We start from the raw sequence: 20,420 nt of genomic DNA, 5'->3' as shown, positions 1-20,420 counted from the left end.
AAATATAGACAGTCTTGATGGGTATTTTATTCTTGGTTGTAGACCTAGTTCCCTTACTTTCCAGAATATTGTATTCCATGCCTTTCGGTCCTTCAGTGTGGATGCAGCCAGATCCTGTGTTAACCTCACCGTGTTTCCATGGTATCTGAATGGCTTCTTCTTGGCAGCTTGTAATATCTTTTCTTTCATCTGATTGGTTTTGAATTTGGCTATAACATTTCTGGGTGTTGTCAGTTGGGGATTAAATACAGGGGGTGATTGGTGGATTCTTTCAATCTCCACTTTCCCCTCTTGTTCTAGGATCTTGGGACAGTTTCCCTGGATAATTTCCTCTAGTATTATGTCCAGGCTTTTTCTTTTGTCGTGGTCTTCTGGTAGTCCAATTATTCTTAAATTGTCTCTTCTTGAACGATTTTCTAAATCATCTATTTTGTGAATGAGATGCTTCACATTTTCCTCAAGTTTTTCATTCTTTTTGCTTTGTTTTATAGTGTCCTGCTGCCTTGTGAGGTCAGTTAATTCTAGTTTCTGCATTCTTGTTCTTTAAGATTGGATTTCATCTCTGGCTTTTTGGTCATCTTTTTCCTTCTGGTCTGATTTTCTTTGAAGATCGTCTTTCATCCTCTTTACCTCTTCTTTCATCTCCTTTGCCTCATTTTCCAGCTGGTTGATTTTGGCTTTCAAGACACTATTTTCTTGTTTTAGTTCAAGTGCCTCTGTTTCCAGATGACTTAATTTTTAATTAATCTTAATTTTTAAGTTCTTTTCCCAATTGTCTTCAGCCTCTCTTAGTTGTGTTTTGAATTCTTCCATAGCCTGTATCCAATTTGCTGGGATTTCTGGTTTATCATTTGCTGATCTCTCCCCCTCTGTTCCATTTGCTGAGTAGTAGCTGTCTATTGTAGTTTCTTTCTTCTTTTTCTGTTGTTTGCTCAAATTCACCCCTTCTTTACTCCCCATATTTGTCTGTTCTCTTGTTCCTCTCATTTTCTTTGTTTTTTTGGGGACTTCTATCAGTCTCCCCTCTTGGAGCTTTAACAGAAGATCTCTTGGTGTAGTGTCTGGAGGAGGGTTGTAGGTGTTTGAGCTTCCCTGTCCTCTGGAGGCTTTTGATTGGCTTAAAGTCCAGCAGTCAATGAAGATGGGTGGGGAGCCTGGGCTTCCCTGCCCAGTTCTGGAGACTTTGATGTGATTAGATTGAGCTGGTTCTTTCAGAAGACTCTGCTTTCTAAGGGGGTAGGGGTCTTGGCCTCCCTGGGCTCTGAGGGCTCTTGATGGGATTAGGTTCAGCTGGTTCTTTCAGAAGACTCTGCTTTCTAAGGGGGTAGTGGTCTTGGCCTCCCTGGGCTCTGAGGGCTCCTGATGGGATTAGGTTCAGCTGGTTTGGACTGAATGAGCCCTAAAGCAAAAAACCTCCTCCTCCACAATCTGTGTTGAATGCCTGGAGACTGGCTCAGGTTGCTTTCAAGGTAAGCTCTTTGGAGCAACCCCTTTGCCGGCCCTAAGGTTTCTCTCCTTTCAGTAGCTCTGAGGGCTCCTGATGGGATTGGGTTCAACTGGTGCCCTAAAGCTGGGACCTCCCTTGAGACTCAGTTGGAAGGACCCAACCAGGGGGCTACAGGCTTCCCCCTTCTCTCTATGTTTCCGTGCCATCTGTGTTGGGTGTCCCGGAGACTGGTTCAGGTTGCTTTCAAGGTGAGTCCTTCAAAATAGCCAGCCCTGGGGCCCTTTTGCCAGCCGTGAAGTTCCCACTGCTGCCGTGGGCTCAGTACTCTGGGTTGGGGTGGGGGATAGCTCCTGGGACCTTCCTTCTGCCTGCCCCTTAGATCTGAGTGATCTAGGGTTTTGGCTTTTGGGGGTCCATACCTTTTGATCCAGGTCTGGGAGGAGAGTTCCCTGCGTCTATCCTGTTGTTCAGCTTGAATTTCGGTGTCCTAGGAGCACTCAGTTTGCGATCGATAAGGAAGGGTTTCTGAGGTCTGAACTTTCGCAGCTTCTAAGCCGCCATCTTGACCTGAAGCCTCTAAACTCGCCAAGTATTTTTAAGATGGTTAATAGCAGATGTGTAGTCAGCAATGCCTAGTGCCTGTGGATCAAAGTTTCAAGGTATAGATACAGTCCTGATTGGATTTGAAGTCCCTGTACTGTGCTCAGATCCGTCAAAGAGCAAGTCATCAAGTCAATATGCATTTATTAAGCATTTATTTTGCATGAAGTACTGTGCTACATATTGAGGAAATAAAGACAAAAACAGTCACGAACTATTATTAGTGAAAGAATTTTGCTAATTTATCCCTCTGATATACTGAGAAAAAAAGTAGATTTCGAATCTGGAGACCTGGGTTCCCCTCCATGCTCTACTTGTTACTACCTGGGCAACTCTAGCTGTCACATCATCACTCAAAAACTTTATGTTTATCTGTTAGATGCAGACATGCTACAATGATGTTGTGAGGAAAGTACTTTTGTGTAACTTAGAGTGCTTTATCTCAGATATTGCTAATATCTTATTACAATACCTTATTACTGTTTAGGGGAGAACAGGATATTTTGAGAGTAAATCTAATGGAATGGAGTTCAATCCTTACTTTTTGTCTTAAGTCTTATGTTTTCCAGGCATAAGAGGCAGTATGGTATAGTAGAATGAATACTATACTGATCACCAATAAACATCAGAACTAGTCATGTCTTTATTATTTAGGTAATTGTGTGGCTATAAGCATATTGCTTTCTTTCTCTAAGCACCAGCTAATTATCTGTAAAATGAAAAAGTTGGAACACATGATGTTCATACATTCCTTTCAGGTTTAATGTTCTTTTATTTTTTAAATTTTGTTACTAGATCTTTAGAAGATTTTCCTGTTTTTTATTGACATAAGAGCAGAGTTGTTTTTCTGACAAATCTTTCTGGGTTGTAATCAGGCCTACTATCTCCACATTATTTGTTTCAGCTTTCACTGATACCCAAACAATTTTTCATCCTGCTACCCACACTCTGGTTACTAGATTTTCTCACATAGTAAATATACCTTCTTAATGTGTAATGCTAAATGGAATAACTTTGCTGTTTCTTCCACGTGACACTTTTCAAGCATTTTAATGCAGCTATTATGACCACCCCTGACACTATCTTTTCTTCCCTCAGGTTAAACCCCAGATCCTTCAATCACTTGCTCATTTTATTTCCATGTTTTGTAAAACAGTTGAGGTCATTGCTCTTTTCTTAAACCCTGAAGGTACTTAAGATCTGTCATTTACTATGTGATCACATCTGGAGATCTCAGGATGCTATCTATAAAATTAAGGAGTTGGACATGAGAATCCCTAGTCTCCATCATTATTCTAATCAGTGAACTTATCCTAAACTGTCTTTTGAAGATGTCTGAGAGGAATTACTAATAATAGATATGTAATAGACTTTTCTACTAGCAGCAATCCAGTGATCCAGGACAATTCTGAGGGACTTATGAGAAAGAAAACTATCCACATCCAGAGAAAGAACTGTGGGGACAGAAACACAGAAGAAAAAGATATAATTGAGCACATGGTTTGATGGGGATCAGGGTTCTGATGTTAAAAGGTCACTCTATTGCAAATATGAATAGCATGCAAATAGATTTTGAACAATGATACATGTATAAGCCAGCAGAACTGCTCATCTGCTCTGGGAGGGGGTAAGAAAAAGGGGTAGGAAAAAACATGAATCATATAACGATGGAAAATATTCTAAATAAATGACATTGTTGGGAGATTTAAAAAAAGAATCTTAGTTTTAGAGGTAAAATGACAATCAGAGATAATTTTATACTCATACTCCATACTACAGCTTGGGAAACTGGGGCCTAGAAAGGATATGTGGAGGCCATAGCCACAGAGGTAAATGGCAAAACCAGATTTTAATTGTAGGTCTTCTGATTCCAGATCCAATATACTTTGATCTTCCTCTCACTTGGGATAGAATCATGGAATTGTAGGTTTTTAGGGCTAAAAGGAACCCTTAATAAACCAAATCCATCATTATATAGATAAGGAAAGTAAAGACATACCTCTCAAGAATTTACTTTCCTTATCTATATAATGATGAATTTGGTTTATTAAGTGCTAGACAGTCTAGCACTCAAAAAGTATTTTCCAAATTCATAGCAGAGTTAGGACTAGAATACAAGTGTATTCACTATGAAGTCATTACTTTTTCTACTATCACATGCTATCTTCTAGAAATATCCCATAAATGCATACCAAAATGTATTTGTTAATTAGGAACACATGTGATGGTTAAATGAATGTGTATTTCTTTGAGGAATCCTGAAATTTCCTTTAACATATAAGTCATTTTCACAGAATAAAGGGGCATGTTCCCTGAGACCTGGGAAGCAACTGAACTTTTGTAGGGTTGGGAGTAGGGAATAGAACAAGGGTGAGGGGCGGAATAGTATAGATCTAGATTCTCTAAAACTGTTTTGCTTTGGGGATATTTTCTTATCCTGAAGAAAGTTAACTTTTTGCATTTGACATTGACCTAAGCCCCCAGATTCATATCTCAAGTATTGTGAAAGAAAAACAAATTCCAGGAATGACTTAAAACTGTTTTAGAAGGTATTTGCACCTCTGTCCCAAAAAAGAATCTGCCTAAAACTAGGTGCTTCTAGGAATATTTATTACAGATATCTGGCTTAGTTCCTCACCAGTTTTGAATAAGTTCCCCTGGCAGACTTCTTTAGGATTATTAACTTATCTGCATCACAGCATTTTCCTTCACCTGAAATGGTCACACAGGGCAAGGTTCATACCTAACCTCTTAGGATTTGTTGAAGGCTCCTTCTTTTCTAAGAGTATCTATCCCCTTAACCTCATAATATTTCTGACCTAAGTATCTGAGTTTTGTTTGCTTCCAATAGGGAGGGCAGGGAAGGAAAAAGAGATAGTAAACTTCTGATCTGTTCTCACTCATTGCCCTCTTTTCTATTATTTCTGCCATTACTACCAAGCTGACTCTTGAATTCGGTTAGACGTGTATATACCTGATCTTAGTTTTGATGTTGTTTATTTCCCTCCCCTCTATCCCCCACTCTGCTTGGCACTTGTTTAGCATTTAATAACTGCTCACTGATTGATGGGTCTTGGAAGAATTCCTGTGGTCCTGGGAGGAGGGGGTGTGGTGTGGTACTCCGAAGTGATTTGCTAAGACTTCTGCTTCCCAGAACTTGTGTGGATTCACTGACACTATGCCCAGGTCAGAATCCTGGCCAAGCCAAAATCTTTAGTAATGAATTTCCTCGCCTTTTGGCCATCCACTCAGAGAAAAAGAAATAGGACAAATGGGATAGGGATGGCTTCATATTAGGTATTGAATGTCTTTCTTAGGATATTGAAAGTCTAGAAAGAACAAATGACTGATTTTAGCCAATTTTTGGTGCTTGGGACTCATATGAGGGAAATAAATCAGTTAGTAGGTACCTGTTTTCCCATCTTCAATTCACATGAAGCAAATCATGCTGCTTTTGTTTTGCTTTCTCAATTTGATGAATAAATGCCAGTATTTTTGTTTATGCATTTAAATATGTGTGTGTGTGTGTGTGTGTGTGTGTGTGTGTGTGTGTGTTTCTATATTGGGAAGAGCTTCTTCCCAGATGATAGTACCTACTTACCTATCTGAGGCAGAGTGAACAAAGAGTTCCATGGATACTGGACAGGACATTAAAAGGCCTAATCCTTTGCCTAAGATCCCAATTAATCCATATCAGGAAAAATCTCTTCTGTTTTTAAAGACTGAGAAGGAGTGAGTAATTTTTAGTTCTGTTTTATTTTATAGTGAACATTTGTACAAGATTAAATACACAAAGAGACAGACAAGAAGAAAAGCTATACATATTATCATACTTATACATACAAAGTGAATTAGTACATAGAGACTGACAGCATACATACATATAAAATACAGACAAAAACCAAATGAAAGCTATCTACATCCAGAATACATTTTACATAAAACATATGGTACACAAAGTAGACTCAGTTAATTATATAATTATTAATAAAAATTAGTTACAGAATATTTTGCTCAAGAAGTCTTAACAGGAGTTATGAGTCAATATGAATTAATAATATGATTTAGCAGCCAAACTAATACGATCATAGGCTTTGTTAAGGAGGGCATAATGTCCAATAATAAGGTGACAATCTTACTTTATCAGATTCTAGCCAGGCTATATCTGAATTGGTACATCCAATATTAGTTTTTAGGAAGAACATTGGTATGTTGGAAAGCTTCCAGAGGAAAGCAACCAAGATGTTGAATAGTCCCACGTTTGTGCCACATGAAGAACAGCTGAGAAATGGGGAGAGAATTTTAGGCTGGAGAAGAGAAGACTTAGTGACATCATGGTAACTGTTTTCCATTATTTGAAAAGCTGTCACATGAAATAAATTTGTCTTTCTTTAATCCTATGCATAGAACCAAGAAGTTGTAAAGAAGCAAATTCGTGCTGTGAGGAAAAACTTCCAGAAGTAAAATAGACTAACACAAATGAAAGGTTTCCTCTCTGGGTTTTTAAGGAAAGTCTGAATGACCATTTGACAGTTATATAACCCTCTGCCTTTCTAGATATGAAATGAGGGGAGAAGGGAGGAGGATAGGGGGGGTATATGCCCACAGAGAGCATTCTGCATGCCATCTTTGGCATCCATGCCACAGATTTGCCATCACTATCCTAAGGCAATAACAGACCAAGAATTCTCTCCACCACCCAGGACTGGCTGTCTTATCTGATTGTTTGATGTTGCCAGGCAAAGAGATTTGAATATACAAAAGCAAATGGACAGCTTTCTAATACATGGACATAGTAATTCTCCTTCAGAACCAGAGATGCTTCTGCTACAATATTACCTCTTCTGATAAGTATGTAGTTTATTAGCTAGAGTTTTTCATAAACAGTTTGCATATATAATCTCTCCTTGTCAATGGTGATTGCTAGCAAAACACAAACCTAGTAATGGAGCCCTTATACCAGGAATACCTAACAAATCATGGAACTGTAGTAAAACCTTATTATTGGTTGGCCTTGACTCTAGACTGTTCTAAGTGCCCTTATCACATCCAGACAGGGGAAGAAGCAAGAGTTACTCATACTGAATTTTATCAGCTCTTTGGATTCCCTTGTGGGCCTAGTCCTCAAACAAAACATCTCACATTTTATGAATTAAAAACATCTTCTGGCAACCTGGTGCAAAAGGGTCAGGCTTCAAGTTGCACAGAGTATGATACACACCCAGAATCTATGTTATTTGAGATGGGTAGTTATCTTGAGTCACTCATACATAACAATGACAACAGTGAACAGATCAGTCTTTATTCTAACTACTGTCCTTGTAATGAAGCCAACCATTGCTGCATCAGCAAAATGTACAACTTTCTGATGAGATATCCAGACGTCAACCTCAATGTATATTTCTCTCAGCTTTATCATGCGGAGACTAACTTCCCTGTTTCAGCATGGAACTGTGAAGCTTTACAGAGTCTGGCTAGTTTATGGCCTTAGGTCACTCTGAACCCAATTAAGTGGTGGAATCTGGCATTATCTTCTCTATCATTTTGTGAGTGATGTCTCCGGGGCAATTCTTTACCAACCACTTTGGCTTGCAAGAGCACTGGCTGACAGACACAATGCTTATGAAATCAGAGCAATCACAGGAGTGAAACCACACTTCATTGATGTACTTCCCCAGACAACAGTGAACCCAAACACAAAAGCTCAGCTGGATTTACAGAAATGCCCTTTAAGCAATGTATTCCCTCAGGAGTCTTCTCAAGTGATGAACAACCAACTACCACTCATGATGATGACTCCAGAACAGAGGACACCTATAATTTTTATGTTAGTGCCTTTTGGAGAGCAACAACCACTCAGTGTAGGTCAAAACCCATCCAAGCCAAAAAACATTGTAAGGCACTTAAACATGCCTCGGATGTTATTAAAGGAAACCAAAGACCCCAGAGGACCCCGTGCTGGAAAACTAGTGGAGACTGTGGAAATCATAGAACAATTTTCAGACACTAAAGAAGTAAGAAAGAAAAAAGAAAAAAGTAAACACACATTTTAAAAAAGATAATGCTAACAGACATTAGAAGGCTTATGAGACTGTTGGTATATGTTTGATAGCCTTCATCCCTGGACCAGATGGATCTGGACTACCTAGAAAGCAATCACACTAAAAAGAAACCCATTACATTTTTCATCATATCAACAACAAGCAGCCACAGAATTTTTTTTTAACAATGCTTGATATTTTTCTACTAAACTTGACCCCTTCAAATGGTAGCATCAAAGTGGAACTATATAGTCATTCCCCAATAGCTTCAAAGTAATATTGTTTTTCTAGTCAGCCCACATCATCATTGAGCATTTAAAAAAAAGAAAAAAAAACTTAAGTGAGCTAAAGTGAGTCCAAAAATTAGTTTCAGTACAAAGATTTATTTTGAAATTGGAAACCTGCCTGAAGTAACTGACATTAAGTGCTATTTGCAGTAGCAAACCAGTGATTTTCCATTAATCATTTATTGTCAGCAAGATAGACTTTAAGCAGCCCACTTTCTTTAAAGTGATTCAAAATAATTATGAACAAAGAGAAGCCATTCTACTAAATGATTTAATGCATCCATGGAAATAGATTGCTAAGTTCAATCACCCACTCATGATGGATGACTCTTACCTACCCAGGTTCCTCTTCATGAAATTAAGTTACTGGTTAGATACTAGGTGAATGGGGCATTCAGCCCTGTGGAATGAAGTAACTGTTAGCTAAAATACAAAATCTACATTTCTTTATTTGACTTTCAAAGTTTCTTTCCACTCGCTTGTTTCATGGTAGTATGTTTTAATTTCCCCCAATTTACTCATAAGTTTCTAAAGGATATAGACTGTATGTTGTGCCTTAAAAAAACAAAACAAAACAATTCCCTTCAAACCTAGCACAGTGCAATGCTTATGTTTGGTGGTAGCTGAATCTTGTCATAAAGCTTATGCCGGCCATTGTCTTCCCATGTCTGACTTCTGACTTGGGCCTACCATTTCCCTAAATAGAAGGATCTTGATACCTATCTCCTTCTTCTCCACCAATCTACATCCTTTACTTCTTCCAAAAAAAGTCTTAAAACATTCCACTTCTTGATTAACCTGTTCATATCTGTATTTAGACCCTTTTTTTTAATGCCATATTGATTTATTACTCACTTGTATGTTGTCTTCTAAATGACAGTAAGTCTTTTCAAGTATGTGTATTCCCAACTAGAAGTAGAGGGTAAGGATCCATTTTAAAAAAAATCTTTCTGTAGTTCTCAGAACATAATGAATATTCAGTGAATGTCAATGACTGGTTCAAGGACTGACCAGGGCTGGAAGGTTTTATTCTCTAGTAGCATAACAATGGTGATGCAGAACTCATGCATATAAAAAGAGGGAAGGTGTATATGGATATTGTTATATTGTCTCAATTAAGCACCCCTATCAATCATGAATATCCAAACATACACAGTGATTTAAAAAATCACTAAGGGGCAACTAGGTGGCTCAGGGAATTAAGAGCCAGACCTAGAGTCAGAAGGTCCTGGGTTCAAACCTGGCCTCAGACACTTCCTGGCTATGTGACCCTGGGCAAGTCACTTAACTCCCATTGCCTAGCCCTTACTATTCTTCTGCCTTAGAACCAATACACAGTATTAATTCCAAGATGGAAGGTAAGGGTTTAAAAAAAATCAACAAATAACTTGGTTAGCCCTATGACTCCAGTAGATTTGCCCAGGTCACAATCCTGGAAAGTCTCTGGGCTGCTGAAGACAGCTTCAGAACTGTAAAATTGGAGACTTGAATCCAGGACTTCAATCCCCAGAAGTCCTTGCTCCACTTCCCCAGAATGCTTTGTAATATCACTGAATTCTCACTGGGCCAAGATCGAGATGGGGTATTTAACCTGATTGGAAAGGGTTTTGGCTCTTTTCTTTCCTGCTTCTGCTTGCAAGCAGACATGTCTCATGATGTGAGTAAAATTGAATTGGGCCTCTTGGCCCACCTGGCACGTGCCTTTCTTACTGGCTGCATCTACACTGAAGGACCGAAGGCATGGAATATGATATTCTGGATAGCAAGAGAACCAGATCTATAACCAAAAATTAACTACCCAGAAAAACTGACTATATTCTTACAGGGAAAAGTATGGTCATTTAATAAAATAGAAGAATTCCAAGCATTCATAAAGACCAGACCTGAACAGAAAATTTGATCCCAAACACAGAACTCAAGAAAATCATCAAAAGGTAGTTAAGAAAGGGGGAAAAAACAAAAACAAAACAGAACAAAAACTATTTTTAAGGGACCTAATAAGTTAAAATGATATGTATCCCTGTAAGAAAAGAGGGTATTGGTAACTCTTAAAAATTGTTATTATCACCTGGGTAGCTAGAAGAATTATACTTAGCGGGAACAGCGACAAACTGTATAGGATGAAATGCCAAGACATAAATATGTATATAGATATATGTATACATAAATTTATATATGTATGTATGTGTATGACATAGGCACTGTACCCCAGAAACCCAGGCCAACTAATATCAGGGAAACTCCTTTGACCTTGAATCCTTGTGACTCTTAACCTAGAAACACCCAATGACCTCACCCAGGGTACTGAGATGTTTACCCTCTTTTGTTCTCTAGATTTAAGGTGGACAAAGAAATGAATCTTTATGCCTCCAGGCAGACCCCAGTCAGATGACCACCGCACTCCACCAAATGCCTGAGGGACTAACATTCTGGTCACATCCACACCAGGACATAGCATCTAAAGAGTATATAATCCCCAGAACTGATGTCATCTGGGGAACAGGCTCTCCATCCATGCTGTCCCCATGGAGGAACAGCCTTTCCTTTCATGCTGTCCTTCCAGGGAACTAATTCCCATCTTGCTGTTCTACCTTGCTATCCTCCTGGCCACTCTCAACATTACTTTCTAAATTAATAAATCTCTTTTTGTTTTTAAGCTAAAAAATAAAAATAAAAAATAAAAGAAAATGATAAATGTTGGAGGGGATGTGGCAAAATTGGGACACTTACACACTGCTGGAGGAGTTGTGAATTGGTCTAACCATTCTGGAGGACAATATGGAATTATGCGCAAAGGACTCTAAAAGAATGCTTGCCCTTTGATCTAATCATACTAATGCTGGGTTTGTATCCTGTAAAAAATAGACTCGAATACAGGACTACAATCCCCATGAGCCTTTGCTCCACTTCCCCAGAATGCCTTGTAATCTCACCTGGGCCGAGATCAAGAAGGTATTTAAGCTGATTCAAAGGCTTTTGAAGGGGCTTGGTTTTTTTTGGACTTCCGTTTTGGAGCAGAGGCGTCTCTTGCGTGATGTGAGGTTATTTTGTCTAGGCCTCTGGCCTAGGCACATGTTTCTTACTTGTATATTTTTTAATCTTTAACCTTTAATAAACCTCTAAAAAATATAATACTCCTTGCAGAGAGAAACTAATTTCTACCTGCCTCAGACTCCCCATATTCCTAAATTTTAATCTTTACAGTTGGCGACCTAATGGAAAAAAGAACTTTCAGTCTTCTGATTTCTTTTCTGATCTTAAATTCAGTTTTAATATCTAGTACCTAGAAAAAAAAATTTTTTTTTGAGCCATATCTCTCTGGCCAAGGTTTTCTAACCTTGCAAAGCTGCTACAGGCTCCGGACCTGCCCCGCCGCTTCCTGCCTGCAACCTGCAGCCCTGATCGTCCTCACCGGGTACCTGGTCCCGGCCTTGCCCACGCCCGCAGCCACTCCTGCTCCTGGCCTCTCACCAGCCGCTGCCTGCCTATTTCTGCGCCCCAGACCCACAAGCGTGACCCCAGCCGGCTCATCACCCAGATCCTTGGAGCAGATCGCTCAGGACTCATTGCGACCAGCTGGTAACAGTATTGGCCACATGGGTGGAGGGGAGAGACAGAGGGAAAGGAGACTGGGCAATTTTCCCTTAGGCTAAGCCCCCATGTGGCTGGGGGTATTGGCCACAGGGGTATCAGAGAGGGGAAAGAGAGAAAAGACTAGAGAGAAGAAACAGACTTTTCAAACAGAAACCTAAAAAGCAATGGGCTGTTTAAAAGGATTTTTGACTCTTCTGGCAATTTCATTGATTTTACCTGCCTGTCTGGGAGCAGACTCAGCCCAAAGATTCAACTTTGAATTTGAAAATGGGTGGCCCAGCGAATTGGAAGCCAGGCCCAGAGACGGGAAGTCTCTAGTTAAAATCTGGCCTCTGATGCTTCCCAGCTATGGGGCCCTGGACGGATCCCTTGAACCCCATAGCCTAGCCTTTACTACTCTACCTTCGGACAATAGACATTTAAATGGATAATTAAAAACAAACAAACAAACAAAAAAAAAACCCAAGGAACTTTGAAGAGACTAAAGGCTATATTCTAAGGCATTTCAAACTCCAATGGTTTATAAAAATTTCTGTATTCTATTGCATTTTTTGTTATGGTTTAACTTTGTGATTTTAAGTTCATATATTACTGGATTCAATATTATTCTGCTTGAACTGAAGGTTGATTGAATTTATTTTGAATGTACTGAGTTTTGAAATTCTGTTGTTTTTCCCCTATAACTATTGAACAAATATTATTGTGAATAAGCCCATATATGAAAAAACAGCTTTTTTCTATTTTGCTGAGGATAGATGGACTTCAGAACTGGTTATAATTGTATTAATAACCTTTGGAAAATTTAATGTGCTAAATACCTCAAATGATTTGATTTTAAGGGTTTTTTAAATATGATTTTTGGAATTTTTTTAACAATCTGGTTATTTTTGCCTGCCCCTACCACGAGGTAAGGCCAGTAGTAGCTGAAGTGAAATACATTTTATAAACCCCCAACCTTCCCACATGTGAATGGAAGTTGGGCAGTTAATCTCAGGGCATTTGTATCCCTATAAGCCTCCAAGAAAAAGGAGCACTCCTTTATTTATGCTCTTCAGCTCACTATTTTACTTCTACCAGAATGATATATAGATTTCTTGATTATGTTCTTAACCCTAGATGAGTTTTACTTTGTTTAAAAATATATATATATGTTTAAATACCAAGGTTGAAGGATTGCTATGTTTGTAAAAATTGTGACAAATGTCCATCAATTCATAGGTTTTAAAAATGTCATACAGCAACTTATGTGAAATATGAAAGTGTGTTTGTTTGCTATTGTAATTAATTGGGCTATTGAGAATTTTGGGGATTTTGATATCTACATATTTGTACTACTGTATTTTTAAAGATGAAAAAATTGTTAACCTTGTTCAATTCATTTGCCTTCTACTCACAGTGATCATGGCCAGATACAAAGAGGAAACGGATCTCATTTTTTGGTGAGAAAGCCTTGTATTTTATTTTTCTTAATTGACACAGAGTGTCAATGATTATAAGCTATATTTTTGAATTTTTTAAAGCTCTTTTATTATTATATTTTTCTTGCATGTGCAATATACTTTTTCAGTTTTTTTATTATTTTTTCTCTCCTTTTTATATTTGAAGCACATGTCACCAGCATTAAGATTTTCTTTAACCTTTTGATTTTCAGTGCTACAAGTTTAAGATACATTTGCTAATGCATGCCCTAAAAAGCTTGTGACTATAAAAATGATGCCACTAATTATTTAAATAAATTATGGGACTTTGCTTAATGATTCTGTCTGATTCCAGGACAAGAGATACACACAAGAGCCATTTCATAGGGCCAAAGAAAGGCTAATCTAGGATGGATTGATGCACTTCTAGGCCAATACAAAGGTCTTGAACCTAGTGTGAAGACTCGAGGTTACTATGTTTAACATGTGTTAAGACATAGGCTTTCCTTGTATCTACACTCACTCTGAAGATACTCACAGACGAGTATCCCCAAAACCTTGGCTCCTACTTGGCTTCTATAATCTGGTCCCTTTCTTTTCTGCCTCTCATAGTGCGGTACCTTTCTGTAGTCCTGGCACTGATTGGGTAAATGCATCATTACTTAGATCATTTTGATTGGGCCCTGATTGAAGGACCTGTTATAGATTTATTTTTCTTCTACTTGGAATTTTTACACATAAGATTTTAATAGTCTATATTTTCATCCAGAAATTTTTCTTTTGGATTTTCTGATGTCTTTTTAATGTCTCTTGCCAATTGATTCATATACCTCATACCTCAGCCATGCATCCCTAACTGATTCTGAATCTTTCAATCACCCACAACATGGGGGAATATTAAAAAAAAATCATTATTTAAATTGCAAAGTTTAAATTCCTTTTGAGAAGAAGTTTAGGTAAATAAGATGCTACCTCTCTGAATCCAGAACTGAACTGTTGGAGAAGCCACCATGAAGAAGCCTCCAGACCACAAGTTGCACAAAATTGAACTTTGGGTGTGGTTGATTGAACATTTATTTGTATGTATACTTTTATGCCAAAGGGGACTGCCCCCTAACGACTTTTTGTCAATGTTGTGTTCAACAATTATTGGTTTTATTCTTTTTTCTCTTATCCTCACACTATTGTAATCTTTTAAGTTTATTATGTTTTTATGATCCTTTTGGGGAAAAATTAATTTTTCCAAAATGATCACACGGGGGAATGTAAAAAATAGACTCGAATACAGGACTACAATCCCCATGAGCCTTTGCTCCACTTCCCCAGAATGCCTTGTAATCTCACCTGGGCCGAGATCGAGAAGGTATTTAAGTGGATTCAAAGGCTTTTGAAGGGGCTTGGTTTTTTTTGGACTTCCGTTTTGGAGCAGAGGCGTCTCTTGCGTGATGTGAGGTTATTTTGTCTAGGCCTCTGGCCTAGGCACATGTTTCTTACTTGTATATTTTTTAATCTTTAACCTTTAATAAACCTCTAAAAAATATAATACTCCTTGCAGAGAGAAACTAATTTCTACCTGCCTCAGTCTCCCCATATTCCTAAATTTTAATCTTTACAATCCCAAAGAGATAATAAGGAAAAATACTTGAACAAAAATATTTATAACTGTGATCTTTGTGATGGCAAAAAATTGGAAACTGAGGGAATGTCCATCAATTGTGGAATGGCTAAACAAATTGTGGTATCTGATAGTGATGGAATACTATTGTGCTGAAAGGAATGATGAATTGGAGGATCTCTATGTGAATTGAAAAGACCTCCAGGAATTGAAACAGAGTGAAAGGAGCAGAACCAAGAAAACATTGTACACAGAAACTGATGTATTCTGGCACAATCAAATATAATAGACTTTCCTACTAGCAGCAATGCAATGAACCAAGACAATCCACAGGAACTTATGAGAAAGAATGCTATCCACATCCAGAAAAAGAACTATGGGAGCAGAAATGCAGGAGAAAAACATATAATCAATTGATCAACATGATTCAATGGGGATATGATGTTAAAAATTGCTGTATTGCAAATATGAATAACATGTAAATAAGTTTTGAACAATGATACCTGTACAGTAGAATTGCTTGTATCTCTGGGAGGGGGAAGGAAGAGGGGTAGGAAAAATAATGAATCATGTAACCATGGAAAAAATACTAAATAAATAAAAACAAACAACAAAAAAAATCTCTTTATACCTTGATCCCTCCCTACTTTTCAACTTTTCTTATTAGCTCCTTCAAATGATCAGATACTCCATCCTCCCATTCTCATACCTTTGCACCACCTAACACCTAATGTCTAGCTCTCCCTCCTCCCTCTTATTTTCCCTTTTTCTTTCATGACTCAGATCAAATCCTTTCTTCTAGTAGGAAGTTTTTATGGGTCCCCTTTACTGTGAGTGTCTTTAGAGGTCAGCTTTTTCACTCTTTCTAAGGATCTTATATGTATCTAGTTATTCATGAATTTAGCTCCTTAAGAACTGTTTCCTCTTTTAAAAAAAATATCTCTAGGTCTCAGCACAGTGCCCAGGACATTGTAAAGACCTAATAAATGATTGTTGACCAAATGAGTGATAAGATAAGATGGTTAAATGAGAGGTGAAGTGTTGATAGGAAATGCAAGAGTAATTCAACTTTTTGCACAATTTTATCTTGAATTGACCTCATATGAAAGTATTTTTCTAAGTATTCATCCATATCAGCTATATTGCTATATTTGTTGCCACATAATTGGGCAAAATAGTTTTTAATGATTGCTTTAATTTCCTCTTCATTAGAGGTGAGATCTGCCTTTTCATCTTGGATACTGTCAATTTGATTTTCTGATTTCCTTTTGTTAATTAGACTGACCAGTACTTTGTCAATTTTATTTGTTTTTTCAAAGTACCAGCTTATAGTCTTATTTATTAAATCAATAGTTCTTTGACTTTCAATTTTATTAATTTCTCCTTTGATTTTTAGGATCTCTAATTTAGTCTTCATGTGAGGATTTTTAATTTGTTCACTTTCTAGTTTTTTTAATTTGCATGCCCAATTCATTGACCTCTGCCCTTCTTAATTTGTTAATATATGAACTCAAGAATATAAATTTTCCCCCTAAGTACTGCTTTGGCAGCCTCCCATAGATTTTGAAGGGATGTCTCATCATTGTAATTTTCTTCAACGAAGTTATTAATTGTTTCTATGAGTTGTTCTTAACTAACCGGTTTTGGAGAATCGTATTGTTTAATTTCCAATTGATTTTTGATTTACCTCTTCATGTCCCCTTACTAATGATTATTTTCAATGCATTGTGATCTTATAAGGTTGCATTTATTATTTCTGCTCTTTTGCATTTGTTTGCAATGTTTTTATGCCCTCATACATGGTCAATTTTTGTGAATGCACCATGTGCTGCTAAACAAAGGTATATTCTTTTTAGTCCCTATTTATTTTTCTACACATATCTAATAACTAATTTTTTAAGCTTTCATTCACTTATCTTACCTCTTTTGTATTTATTTTTGGGTTTGATTTATCTAGTTCAGATAGAGGAAGGTTGAGGTCTTCCACTAGTATAGTTTTTTCTATCTATTTCATCCTTGAGCTCCACTAATTTTTCCTTTAGAAATTTGGATACTATGCCATTTGGTGCATACATGTTGAGTACTGATATTTCCTCATTGTCTATGATGCCTTTTATCAGGATGTAATTACCTTCCCTATCTCTTTTAACTAGATTTATTTTTACTTTGGCTTTGTCAGATATCATGATTGCGACTCCTGCCTTCTTTTTATCAGTTGATGCCCAATAGATTTGGCTCCATCTGCTTACTTTCACCCTATGCATATCTACCTTCCTCATGCATGTTTCTTACAGACAGCTTATGGTAGGGTTTTGGATTCTAATCCACTCTGTTATTCCCTTGCATTTTATGGGTGAGTTCATTCCTTTCACATTCAGAGTTGTGATTACTAGCTGTGTATTTCCCAGCATTTTGATTTCTACTCCTGGTCCTGCCTTTTCTTCTTTCACTATTTCCTTCTATACCAATGTTTGTTTCTAATCAGTCCCCTTAGTTCCCACCCTTATTTTACTTCCCATTAGACCCCCCTCCCTTCTTGTTCTCCCCTTATTTTCCCTGTAGTCTTTCTAAAACTATGCTCCCACCCTCTCCCTCCCTTATACTGCTTCTCTCCCCACCAGTCCATTTGTTACCCTTCTCCCCTATAAGGCGCAAATCCATTCTCTGCCCCAATGGATTGGATTGTTCTTCTTTGGGTCAATTTCAATGCATGTAAGACTTGAATATTTCCTATCTCCAAACTCTTTACCCTTCCACTGTATTGATTTCCCCCCCTCCTGCCATGAGCTTCTTTGTGATATATAAATTTACCCCATTTGTTTCTTTTCCTATTTCTTTTAGTATTAACCTCTTTTTTAGCTCTAGTTTTGTACATATATATATATACACACACATATATATATATACATATGTATATGTATTTATGCATGCATATATCTATATACCTATTTCTGTCTTGTCCTTTCATCCTCTACAGTTTGTCAGTGTTCCCTCTAAGTGTAATCCTTCTAGCTGCCCATGTGATGAAAACAGTTTTTAAGAGTTATCAATGACCTCTTTTTTTTCATAGGGATATGTAACATTTTAACTTATTGAGTCTCTTAAAAATAAAGGTTTGGTTTGTTTGTTTTGCTTTGTTTTGTTTTTCTTTCCCCCCTCTTTTTAAAATTACCTTTTGATGATTCTATTGATTTCTGTGCTTGGGCATCAAATTTTCTGTTCAGGTTTGGTCTTTTCTTTACAAATTCTTGGAATTCTTCTATTATGAATGACCATATAGTCCCCTGTAAGAATAGAGTCAGTTTTTCTGGGTCATTGATTCTTGGTTGTATACCTAGTTCCCTTGCTTTCCAGAATATCATATTCCATGCCTTTCGGTTCTTCAGTGTGAATGCAGCCAAATCCTGTATTATCCTCACTGTGGTTCCATGGTATCTGATTGCCTTCTTCTTGGCAGCCTGTAATATCTTTTCTTTGGTCTGATAGTTCTTGAGTTTGGCTATAACATTTCTGGGTGTTGTCAGTTGGGGATTAAATACAGGAGGTGATCTGTGGATTCTTTCAATCTCCAATTTTCCCTCTTGTTCCAGAATATTGGGGCAGTTTTACTGAACTCATTTATCAGTTTAATCCAAAAATTTACTCATTCAACTATATATTTAACTCTACCCTTTATTCTCATGCTCCATTTTCTGACCATCTCCCTCAATTTGTCAGTCCTCAACTCTGAATCACAGTCATCATCAATCTATACCATGAAAATGACTCTTAAAATTATGCTGACTGGTTCAACTGTTATTTGGGGAAAACTACCATTCCAAATTTTCTAAATATCTTTTTCAATTCCTTTACTGCTTTACTGAAAAAAAAAAAACAGAAGCCATCTATAATGAACACTTCATCACTTCATTCATTAAAATTGCTTTACATCTTTACAGATGGTTTCCTTCTTTTCTCTAACCACCCAGGAATAGGTGGACATTTTCTTTGCTATGGCAAACCCTTCTATCTGTGGCCTTAATCTCATAACCTCCCAACAATTCTAGCAGCAAAACTTATTCTTTTCATCTGCCCTCAATAGAAATATGGAAATTGAGTGGGTATGAGACCATAAAGAAGTTGTATTATAAGTGAGTTCACTCATTCTTCTAAACTTGTAATATGGCTTCCAATCCCACTACTCAAATAAAACTCATTTCTCCAACTAATGATCTCCAAACTTTGAACCTCCTGATTTTTTCTCAAACCAAATTCTTCCTGAACCCCTTTATGATGCTGTTTTCTTTGAGTTCTTCAATCTCTCATACTTTTCCTAAGCCTCCTCTGCTGAATCATCACTCTTCTCTTAACAGCATACTATGTATAGATTTTCCTCAGGACTCTCTCATGGGTCCTCTTTTCTATTCTATCAATAAATGCTTTCTTGGAAGACTCCTTAACTTAGATGATTTACAAATATATATACCCAATTCTTAAACACGTCATAAATCCCTAATTGACTATTACATATTTCTATTTGGATATCCTGTAAGCATCTTAAATTTAGCATGCCTAAAACACAACTTCTTTTATTTTTTGAAAGTTAAAATGTGAAATTTATTATATACTTTTTAAAATAAGGTATAAATGCATTCTCTTTCTGTGTTAAATAATACTCAACTTTTTGAGATTTAAGTTTAGAACTTTAAAAATGTTCTAAGAACCAGAAAATAAATTTTAAAAAACTTTAAGGAAGTTTACAATTCCCCAGTATAATATTTTTTAAATTTTGCTTGGTCAATTTCAAACATTATTCCTTGGTTACAAAAATCATATTCTATTCCTCTCTCCCCTCCTCCTACCCTTTCTGTAGCAGATGCACAATTCCACTGGGTATTGCATGTGTCCTTGATCAGAAACTATTTCCATGCTATTGATGTTTGCACTAGGATGTTCCTTTAGGGCAGTGGTTCTCAACCTTTCTGATGCCATGATCCCACAATACAGTTCCTCATGTTGTAGTGACCCCAAACCAAAAAAAAAAATATTTTGGTGGCTACTTCAAAACTGTAATTTTGCTATAGTTATGATTTGGAATGTAAATACCTGATATGCATTATGTATTCTCATTGCTACAAATTGAGAGGTTGAGAACCGCTGCTTTAGGGTCTATATCCTCAAGCATATCCCCCTCGACCCATGTAATCAAGCAGGTATTTTCCTTTGGTGTTTTTACTACAACAGTTTTTCTTCTCAATGTGGATTTAGTTTGTAATTGGTAAGGAAGGGTTTTCAGATGTCTGAACTTTGACTTCCTCTATGTTGCCATCTTGACTCCAACTCCTGGAAAGATGCTCTGGAGCCAGACTGAAAGATTTAAATGATAAACAGGAGAATTTGTATTTTATTTTGGAGGAAATGGTCTTTTCCCTTAAAAGG

At 37.2% G+C, this 20,420-nt stretch overlaps 2 protein-coding genes across 4 annotated transcripts in view; one reads left to right on the top strand and one right to left on the bottom strand.

Annotated features, from left to right (window-relative positions):
• Positions 1-20,420, bottom strand: part of SHISA6 (shisa family member 6) — a 619,326-nt gene that overhangs the window by 84,061 nt on the left and 514,845 nt on the right. The window lies entirely within an intron of this gene.
• LOC107651391 (putative C->U-editing enzyme APOBEC-4) lies at positions 6,961-8,079 on the top strand (the record flags this gene model as incomplete). Its single annotated transcript, XM_016430766.2, is given in 2 exon segments — positions 6,961-7,556; positions 7,558-8,079. Coding segments are annotated over 2 exon segments (1,086 nt in total), but the record flags the coding sequence as incomplete, so codon positions are not given.

This window comes from Monodelphis domestica, chromosome 2 (assembly GCF_027887165.1).
Source record: "Monodelphis domestica isolate mMonDom1 chromosome 2, mMonDom1.pri, whole genome shotgun sequence".
Classification (NCBI taxonomy): domain Eukaryota; kingdom Metazoa; phylum Chordata; class Mammalia; order Didelphimorphia; family Didelphidae; genus Monodelphis; species Monodelphis domestica.
The sequence above is the reverse complement of the archived record's forward strand: the minus strand, read 5'-3'. Positions and strand labels throughout refer to the sequence as shown.